The 11,091-nt window shown below is 40.2% G+C and overlaps 1 protein-coding gene across 1 annotated transcript in view; it reads right to left on the bottom strand.

Annotated features, from left to right (window-relative positions):
• Positions 1–320: 320 nt before the first annotated feature.
• Positions 321–11,091, bottom strand: part of LOC111875777 (E3 ubiquitin-protein ligase MARCH6) — a 13,387-nt gene continuing 2,616 nt past the window's right edge. The window contains exons 3-7 of the mRNA XM_023872291.2: positions 8,535–8,807; positions 5,946–6,455; positions 4,768–5,043; positions 3,634–3,834; positions 321–2,925 (exon numbers count right to left, since the gene is read on the bottom strand). Coding sequence (XP_023728059.1) covers positions 1,690–2,925; positions 3,634–3,834; positions 4,768–5,043; positions 5,946–6,455; positions 8,535–8,807 — 2,496 coding nt within the window. The 3' untranslated portion in view covers positions 321–1,689. The remainder of the gene's footprint in view (positions 2,926–3,633; positions 3,835–4,767; positions 5,044–5,945; positions 6,456–8,534; positions 8,808–11,091) is intronic.

Consider the following 11,091-nt stretch of genomic DNA (forward strand, 5'->3'; position numbering starts at 1 on the left):
TGACAACAAATACATAGAAAATGTCGAGTTCCCACAGCCACAAATCGAATACCAACAGATCATTGTGTAGGAACTGCCAAAACAACAAACGCATCTCCCCAGAGATGAAAGAAAACAGAAGGGTTGTTGAATGACAACAGCAAAACCAAACTGTCGAGAATGGTGTTCCGGAAGCAGTCCACAAAAGGCCTACATAAGGGAGCTGTAGTGTAAAAGTGAGCGATCAATAAACATATTCCTTCTGATCCGAAGACCCACACTATTTATTCATGTTGCGTCACACAACCAACACGTTACAATATATATAATTATGATATAACTTGTGCAATTTTATTATCAGAGTATCTCTAGCCCTTTTGTAACTACTACTAAACATTCTTCGCATTTTATGAATGGGACTTATTGAAAAAAAAAGATGTCTTACCCCTCAATCAATTACACATCACAGAAGTAATCATAGCGGTCCTTTATTGACCTTTCATTCCCTCAGCAGTGCCAGACCACTGGCCAAAACTGTATTCCAACAGACCAATAACAACCTAAATGATAAATACTATGCCAATTGTGTCACTTGCTCATGACATTCACACAATTTCATCCATTCGCTACTTGCAACAGGTTTACCACTACAATTAAGTATCTGGCAGGAAGGGTATGTGGCAGAGGTGGCCAAACTGAAACTTGTGAACCACATGTGTAACTCTAGGACCAAAACAAACTTAATTTTTTTATTTTCTCAACAAAAAACATAAACAGTATTTAGATCTTAATCTGGGGTTAAATTCACTTGCATTAACTTAAGAGCTGTGTATTATTCGTGTCTAACTCTTTCATACTGTAGCTTTCAGTTTAATATAAAAAACAGAGACATATTCCACAATTCAGCATGAAGTTATTTGAAAAAAATTATGAAAGTTCAACATTTTCTAAACAACTGCTTGTTACTGGAGCCAGTGGAAGATATAATCATTAAGAAAGAAGAAGAGTACAGGGGCAAAAAAAACTTGTGTTCAGAATGATCTTAAAATATTTTACCACAGTTTCTTAAAAACTGAACTTCAGATTTTAAAATACATCTGTGGAAGACAAGAAGTCTGTCCACCCCTGTAAAAGGTAAGGTTGGGATAGAGTAGCAGCCTCAGTCTGTGTTGAGTGCCATCAAATCATGGTTGCCAACTATCCTATTCTACTCCATCACTATCCACTTAAAACAGATTATGCCACAAAGCCAACCAGCATTTACAATCAATAATAAACAACAGCCATGAAGATTTAACTGGGATTAAATATTACAGACATGTATCTGTACGTAGGTATGTTATAAGCAGCGCTACAGAATAATCCCATTTAACAGGAATGACAAAACAAAAATATTATAATTGGATATAGGAAATGGACCTCTACCAATTAAGAAACTGATAAAAACCACTGACTATAATTTTCACTAACCTGACATGTCAAAGACATCTAAAGCTACAGCCCATATGTAGAACCCTGTGTATACTTTCAAGAGAGTTGGCAACCATTATGCACCTGGTATTATCCTGCAGTATATATTACAGTGGTATATTGTGTAAGAGGATAATTAGCCTCAGCTGTACTGATGCTTAGTGCCAAACACTGGGAGTTCTGATGAGATATAGCATCTGGCAAGAGGGTATGAAACTGCCATATATTATTGTTCTCATTCTAATGCTGGATGCTCGACTGACTGCTACTACTGCCACTTGACGATTTGTGACGCCTGTGGTCATAATTAACTAGCCTACGTCCCACCAGGTACTTGTCATTCTTGATGTGTTCGTACAGCTTGCGAAATTGACGGATCTGAAACACGATGACACCAACCACAAGCATGATGAGAAGCAGAAATGGATACAGCCTCCGTGCTATGAGATTCCGCAGGTGTGGACTGGCGACCACAAAGGGGATGATACCATATGCTGTGGCATATGGGACGGCAAGAGCCAGACCAAAACAGGCCACCACTGGTGCAGCTAACTCACGAAGCACAAATGCCAGATCCATGCCACGAATTCCATCTCGATATGCTCTCTCAATAGCACGTCGGAGTGCCCACTCAGGACCCATCATGGTTACTGCACAGGCTATTTTGGTGTACAGGACACCCAGGGCCCAGTCCTGCCACACGAACAGCACCGGAGTCTGGTCAAGAGGCACGCGCAGTGGGACCACAACCACCAACTCCAGGAGAAGTCCAAAGAGGAGAGGAACCACTCCAAGAAGCACTGAGAAGGCAACCGCTGATTTGGCACCCAAAACACACCATTGGCGTAAACGGGCAAGAATGGCGGCCCTGCCCTGGGGCAACCAGCTAAGCATCAAGGCAATTGCACGAGCTGCAAGCCAACACAAATAGGTCCCACACGCTGCTGTATACAGTTCATGCACTCGGCCACCAACAGAGATACCATCGCTGCTTGTCCCACCCACAGCAGATGCTACTGTGGCAACAACAGGTGGAGCAGGGGGAGGAGCTCCAACAAGCCAGAGAGCCATGACGCGACGTCCCAACCAGACAGGCAGTGTAAGAGCAGCCAAGCTAGCAAACACAAGTGTCACACATACAGCTAGCAACAGACCCACTAAACGAGCAGGGAACCACCGTGGACGTTCATATGGCTGGAATCCTATTGGTCCCTCCCGCTGCAAGAGAGCCTGATGTGCTGCACCAAGACCTCCCACACCTCCACCGCCATGATCGTTGTTGACGGGGTGCTGATGATGGGCCTGAGCACCTTGAGGGGCCCCAGCAGCATCTGCAGGCCCCTGCTCTCCTCCTTCATCACCAAGAAGGTATGAATGCAAGTCTAAAAGCCAGGCCACAGCTCGACACCAAGTGCGCACTAAGCTTTTTAGCCAAGTTCTTGTATGTGACTGCTCCAACAATGCAGGAAGTATCACCTATGGCCAAAAGGGAGATTCATATTACTTACCTCACAATACAAAATCTGAAATGATACTGCCACATGTATTTTGTGGCCAAGTCCCAATCCTACAAAACATAAACTTCTTATTTATAGTTCATTGGGGAACAACAAAATATGAATACCAAAATCAGGAAATCCTTAAAGGGGAAAGTAAACTGTGACCATAAAAACTAAATCCCAAATAAAGGGAAATAATTAATATAAAGTCAACTGTAGGTACAATTTCCTTACATCTTCCTATGTAAAAACAAATTAAAGGCATGAAGCACCACACTATCAAGACACGGGCAAATGAAGGCATAGCTCCACATACTCTTAACTAAGGATTAATTTGAAAAAAAAGCTTCAGGAAAGAGTCCTTGTTGCCCACTGGACTTGGTGGGCCTGCAAGCTGGATTGGATACTGTGAAGAAGGAAACAATCTCTTGCTCTTGCTGGGAACTGAACCCCAACTGCTTGGTCATCCAGCCCATAGCCTAATCATTGTACTCACTGAGGTATCCTGGCTCATAAAACTGAAATTAGTTCCATCAAAATCATAAGTAGATTCTTGGTTAATACAAATGAAATAAGCAGAGGAAACCGAGAATATGCAATTCAGAAATAACTAACACCCGACATGCTGCTCCATGACCTTAAGTCTTATGTTAAGCAATTCTGTTATCTGTAAAATATTCTTTACCTGAAGCAGCAGAAGTTCAAGTGACAGCTCATTAACCTGTGCCTCACTCTGTAATGCTACAGTGTATGGCAGGAAACTGGGCCACACGACTCGCAAGATTCGAACAGGCAGCCACAGCATCAGCAGCACAGCTGTTCCAAAGATGACTGCAGATGCTAGCAGTCGTCTTACATGTCGCACTATTGGAAGATGGATCATTTCCTGCAAATGGATAGTTTTTTGTATAGAAATCAGTGGACTACATAAAATGAGATGGACAAAAGTTCAAAGAAACTAATAATAACTTTCAAATACAACCCCACAGTTTAATAGCATACATTACCATGTTAATATTGTGGCATATTTGTTAAAAGTAAGAACTGTGGAGGCAAAGAAACAGCTGTTGCTAGGTAATGGCCCATACACACGCAGCAGAAAAGTCGTGTAAGCTGTGACATTATACAACAATAGGTGTAACAAGCAGCAACTTCATAGGTTCTCATTATACGAGGGGGTACCCAAAAGAAACCGAACTTATTTTTTTTTAAACTTATTTATTCAAATTTTAAGCACAAACCTTCAATCCCCTTCAAAGTACTCTCCACTTACACTAATACACTTGTCTAGTCTTTTATTCCATTTTTCAAAACATTGTCTAAATTCATCTTTTGAGATGCTCGACAGCNAAAATTCGCTGAACTGAGCTCCAAGTCACTCCCGACAGCTCCACAATTTCTTCAATGGTCCAACGTCGATCTTCCTTGATGATTTTACGAATTTTTTCAACATTTTCATGTGTTCGGGCCATTGCAAAAACGACGATCACACAAAACAGTTGTCACTATAAACTCTGCCAAAACTAGTCCTTACCTTCTGAAGCAACGGTAGTCGGCTTATCGACTCAGGAATGTTAGCTCTATGCGCTCATAGCAGCAAAACGCGGTACTACAAAAGCTCTGCCCACAAAAAAATTAGTTCAGTTTCTTTTGGGTACCCCATCGTACACCTCAGCAGAGACTACACAAAAAAAACAGCACTTCCAACAGTTCTATATTGTATCTGTTGCCACAGACATGTGTTTACCATGCCACTGCCTAGCAATGGCTGCATATACCTGTCCCACTGTTCTCAATTTCCAGTTATTGTATTACAAACCTGAATTGGGCTGAAGTCAGGATCATTTAAATTTCTCAGGAACCAAAGTACACCAGGTCTCAACACTTCTCTAAGAAGCAAGATGAATGATGCAAAGTAGTACACATATACCATCCCAACAAGCCAATGTATGAACATGGAAGTGCCAGGAGCGAGGCGAAAACTCGACTCTCGATCTCGAAGGGTTGCATCAAACATTGACAAGGAACAGATATCCAGCCACCAACCACAAATTAATGGTAGGACACCTATTTCAACTACTGACAGTAAGGACACCTGAGAAAGGAAACATATTATTTCAGTATTCTCAAATAATCACAGGTAATAAGAGACATCTCACAACTCAAGCCATTCCACCTGTACTTGGGGAAAGGCAGGACTTCCATTCAATTTATTCAAGTCTGATTCCACTGTACTTGGAGAAAGGCAGGACTTCCATTCAATTTATTCAAGTCTGATTCCACCTGTACTTGGAGAAAGGCAGGACTTCCATTCAATTTATTCAAGTCTGATTCCACCTGTACTTGAAGAAACGCAGGACTTCTATACTATACTGTCAAAATGATAGTATACCTCTGCTTTTATGACATGCATCTGAAATCTTTTCGAAACATTCTGCTTGCATCTTGTCAATTGCTTCCATACAAAGAATTTTTGTATAATACTGAAACAAGATTAGAATAAATTTTATTTCTACAGAAATTTACTTTCTTGGTTCTTCTGCCCTGACAGAAATGTTTATGAAAAGCCTAGAAACATAACATATGTCTGATAAACAGTGAATTAATCCAACTTAACCTTCTTCTAATTGAAGTACATTACCAAACTGGGTTCATCATAAACCCAGAACGTTTCTAAGTTCTGCCAATAGAGAAATGTATCTGTGTAACCCCCAGAAACATCCGATAGACTGGAGAGTTTGCGTGCTACAGCACAAAACTAAAGAAGTTATCTGAAAATCCAATAAGTCTGAGTCTCAAAAATCACTGTTTTAATTGAGTGAGAATTTTTCTTTGTTCCTAATGGATGTTCAGAAATTCATATCTTTACATTAAGATAAGCAAATAATTTCAGAAATATTACATAATTCATATGTGGAAAATATATTTCACTGCTTCCAAAGCAAATACAAAGAGACAGATGAAAGTTTCTGGAAACTTAATACAATATCATCTTACCTTCACCACTACATAACAAAGCCCAAGAACTCTCTTGGCACCTCGTAAACCAAGATGTGAAGCCAAACCATGTAGCAGGACAAGGCAGAGTCCAATGACACAATACCCACATAAAGTGGTAACAAGACCTTCAAAGTGAGATGCCGCCGCATGCTCTCGCAAACTGAAACCCACCACAGCGAAGTGTCCGATATGGTATGGACAGAATGCAAACACCAAAACGAAGAGGGTGTTTAATGAGATAACCCAGAACACATGTTCAAGAAATACAAGTGAACCATCCAATCCAAGCAGGCGTTCCCAAGTCAGCTCCTCTGCAGCTCGATCCCACTCTATTGGGTTCCAATTGCCTTCATCAGCTGCTCCTCCATTGTCTCCGGCACCACCTCCATTTTCATCTGCATCTGCTACAGCAGCATTTTCAAGAGGGTCCACTCCATCCAGGTCTCCACCAATGACAGGAGGTGGCAAAACACCTCCTGCTAAAGCAGCCACAACTGGACGTTGCTCCTGTAACATACAAATCTCTATTCATTATGTTCAGGGCCTCAGGGCTAACAGTTTGCTGATCAGTAAGGCTACTCCTGAAGGCAACAATGTTATGACAAATGTCACCACGTGCTATCTTCCTGGCCTCTGGTTAATTACAAAAGTGAAGGAATTCATTTCATGTAGGCTCTGAGGTTCCCACGGGTAATTATGAAGAATAATATCATCTGTGAAGTAATGCCATGCAGTATGACATTTCAGAAGAACATGTTGCCTCCATCTTCAGGATCAAAAGAGTAAGCCAAGCAAGTAATCAGCAAGAAACTGCCAGCAAGTACAACTCTGTTCTTTGGCCCTGAAGATGGAGGCGGCACATTCCTCTAAAACACCGGTGAACTTCTTCCAGACTTCACAGTGTTATATCCCAGAATACAGTACTTTTTGAATTTATTTCCATTCTCACTATCTGTATAATGAGGGACTTCCTAATTTGTGCTCCTCACCAAATATTATTAGGGATATTCAAATAAAGGAGGGTGAGTCTGGTACGGCATTTAGTACATGTGGGAGAGATGAGAAATGTGTTTGAATTTTTGATGGGAAAACCTGAAGTGAAAATATCACTTGGAAGACCTAGGATAGATGGAAGGATAATAATAGTGACATGTGGGCCATTCTAGGAAATGAATAGACAAACACATTGCCACAAAAGGACTGATTCCCAGAAACCAATTATGAAACATGGTTTCCGTGGATATGGACCCTGAAGGCTATAGACACTGTAGACATTGTTGCTTGGGAATGAATATAGGGTTACCAAGGAAACACATTCGTGAAACACAGTAGTGGCTGTGACTCACAGTGAATTCAATAATACTGGAAATATTAGCAAGTAATTCTAACTGCAGGTCGAAAAGTTGTCAGGTGACTACCACTTATTGGCTACCAAGCAGCTCGGATCATTTATCGTTTTCAAGGTATCACATACACAAAATTGGACTTGTCTATCATATATATCATGTACACTTATGAAGGACTGAATTATCACCTGTATATTTATGCATCTTCGTTGTATGCATGTTGTTGTGTATCGTAATTAACGCGAAAAGGTTTGGCTGTCAATGCAACATGTAATAGCCATTAAAATAAACTAATTGTTGAGGGTTACCTTGGTTTATTTAATTAAATATTGTTGTGTTGATGGTCAAACTTTTTTCTGTTAATATTTATGCATATTAATCATGGACAATGCAGATTTACCCTCCTGAAATCCAAATCCATGTCCAGGCCATCAGAGGGGAATAACATTCAAGCAAAGCCTGTCATGGAGAGGTACAGCAGGGATCCAGTAACTAAGAAAATGTAACAAGACCTGGAAATAAATGACTATGAGGGCTGTGGTGAAGTTATGACAGGCTTAGCAAGCCAACAGCAGATTCTGAAATTCACTTCAACAAACAACTTAGCCACGATGGAGGCTGTGCCATAGCTCTAGCGGTTAGTCGTTGGCTTCCCACCGTGGCAGCCTGGGTTCGATCAAATGGGATTTGTGGTGGACAAAGTGGCACTGAGGCAGGTTTTCTCCAAGGACTTTGGTTTCCCCTGCCAATCTTCAGTCCACCAATTGCTACACAATCACCCTCACCTATCATCTTGGGCTGGTACAATAGGCCAGAAGTGGTGACAGTACAAGGGACTTAGTCCCATACCACTAGCAAAAAAAAAAAAAAAAAGCCACGATGGAACTCAGAAGATACAAGTTACCAATGTTAAAGGTTTGAGAGAAAAATGTTTAGATTGCTTAAAGAAAATTTGAAATGCTGAAGGTAGAAGCACATTGTAGAGTTCTAGCACCTGAGATATAACGCCATGTAGTCCACTGAAAGTAAACTGACATTTCAGAGCTCTGCTTGTTACCTGCTTCACACTGGTTTCTTACTTGGATTATTCTTTGACCCTGAAGATGGAGGCATAATGTTCCTCTGAAACGTTTCTTGAATTTCAGTGGACTATGTGACATTATATCCAAGAAGACAGAACTCTTTATAACCACCGCCATGAGAACATCAGATCCTACAACAAGACTGTGGATCTGCTTACCTGATCCATTCCTTGCTGCAAGTCAGGTTCCAATACATTATTATTATCAGGTGGAGGTGGCTGAGCTGGGGGGGCAAGAACGTCCCCCGCTGGTGGAGGAACATTGTTATTATCTCTCTCAAGCCAATCAGGACCACCACCATGCAAAATCTGTTCCCGCAACCACACCAGACCAATGAATGCAAACAACGTGCAAGTCACTACAAAACATCCATGAAACACATCTGACGGGATGTTTTCCGTAGATAGTATGTCCAGTGGCAGAATCAAAACCTGCAATACATAACATACTCAGTGAAGTTTCACATGGTTTTCCTCAGCTCCTGTGGGAAAAGGGACTATAATCCTGACTTAGTCATATACATTATTTAACCAAACATAAGATGACTCCCTCTTGAAATTTTAAATTTACAGAAAAGACATATTTCTATCAATACTACAACTGACCAGGTTTGAATTTCACCAAGGGTTTGAATTCTGGAGTTAAATTTATACAACAGTTTTCAAATATTTGTGTGAATACTAAAAACATTAATACCATCATTTTTTAAGTTATGTGCCAGTAAGACAACTCTCATTTGTTCATATGCCAAGTATGAAAGAAACCTCATCTTACATTTGGGTAGATACAACAGTACCAACATTGTTTCCCATTTTACATTACATATATTTTACAGTCCATCACAGCAGTTAAATAAGACATGAGAGTAATGCATCTCTCTGCTTAATGCCATGATATTTGGACATATTTTAATATTTCAACAGATCCAACTATAGCAAAAGTTATGTTGCATGACGTTAATTCCTGTAATTTAATTCACATGATGCTATATGTGTGCTATGGATAAACAAACATGAATTTTACCAGACATTTAGCAGCCTCCGTAGTCTAGGGGTAATGTTCCCACCTCATGACTCAAGGTACGCAGATTCAAACCCGGCAGAGGTCATGGAATTTTTAAGGGCGGGAAAATTCAGGGAACAAGTCCTCCGGGAGGGACTTTAAGCCGTGTGTCCTGTGTTGTAGATTTACAGCATGTAAAAGATCCTCATGTCTCTAGGAGACCTCTGAGCAAAATTAGGCAAAGTTTCCTGCCCAAATAGTTTCCAATTCCTCTGGTAGATGGGGAAGTATTGGGTACCACTGATAGCGAGCACCAGTACTGGAAGGGCATGGCGATGGTAGAAATTAAAGGGGGATGCACAATAGATCAACAACAGGTCGCAGTGCATGGGGAAACCCACCCCCTCCAAAATTAATAATAATAATAATAATAATAATAATAATAATTCAATTCTTTATTATTTATGTGCCGAGTCAACAGCCGCAAGGCCAATTACAGACAGAGCACAGTGCAGATGAAAGTAATTACAATATAGACAAACTTATTAAAGTCAAATACAAATTACAGGTAAGTACATGGAAGAAACAATAATGAAGGAAAGTAAACAAACAAACAAACAAACAAATAAATGATCATTATAACAGTAGTAATAATTTCATTATCATTAAACTAAGTGTTATTAAGAACTGAGTAATGAAACATTAATATTTAATTAAGAAATTAATAGTATAGATTTTCAGAGAATGATAATAATAATTCATTTTGTTTTATTGGACATGCAAATAATAAAAATACTAGCCGTTATACTATATTTAAAATTTGTTTGGGTAGAACATTACTGGCTCCGAATACGTCAACCTCCCTGCAGACAACATTAGCAGCTGCTGCGCATCTAGCAGAGGGACAATTTTTAAAGAAGGAGCAAACATTGAACAATGCAAAATCTCTGATATACCGAGCAGGAACTCGGAGACCAACAATTTCCAGGACAGAAGGGCAGAATTTTGAGCCAAAATAAACTTGAATAAGAAAGAGAGCATCAAGGCGATGTCTCCTAGTACGTAAAGTATGCAATTTTAACTCATCAAGAGCAAGAGAATAATTGTAATGAACAAGAGGAAAGAAACGTTTAAAACAAAGGGCCGCAAACCTCTGCTGGATGCGTTCCACCTTGTTGGCATCAGTTGACGTAATCAAATTCCAGACTACGGACGCATATTCAAGCTTAGATCTAACTAACGTAGTGTACAATCTGAGCATAGAGTCTAGCGAATAGTAATAATAACCAGACATTTGGTGACACGTGCATGCGTGTGCGTGTCGAAAGAGTGGCCAAAGAACACAGTCAACACACTGTGAAGTTTGTAGGATATATAAAGACACGCCTTTAACACTTTGCGGACCAGTAATTTAAATATTTAAATCACCATGGGGACCGGCATTTTTAAACCTACTACCCTAACTTGTGCACTGTTCACTTTAAAAATTAATATAAAATCTCATAATTAATTATATGAACTAAAATTTTTGGAGAACACTTACCAGTGTTCCTAGAAGTGCTTGAGAGTGTGATATTCCTGGAAACATTCCGCTTTGTGAAGTGGCATTACACAGAACTTGCAAATGTAGGCAGTCATGCTCCTTTTTCTGTGAACTGTGCAAACACGACATTGCCTAGAAGGATGCTTCCCCTTGGAATGCTCACTCTTCAC

Source organism: Cryptotermes secundus, unplaced genomic scaffold, assembly GCF_002891405.2.
Source record: "Cryptotermes secundus unplaced genomic scaffold, Csec_1.0 scaffold775, whole genome shotgun sequence".
In the NCBI taxonomy this organism is placed as follows: domain Eukaryota; kingdom Metazoa; phylum Arthropoda; class Insecta; order Blattodea; family Kalotermitidae; genus Cryptotermes; species Cryptotermes secundus.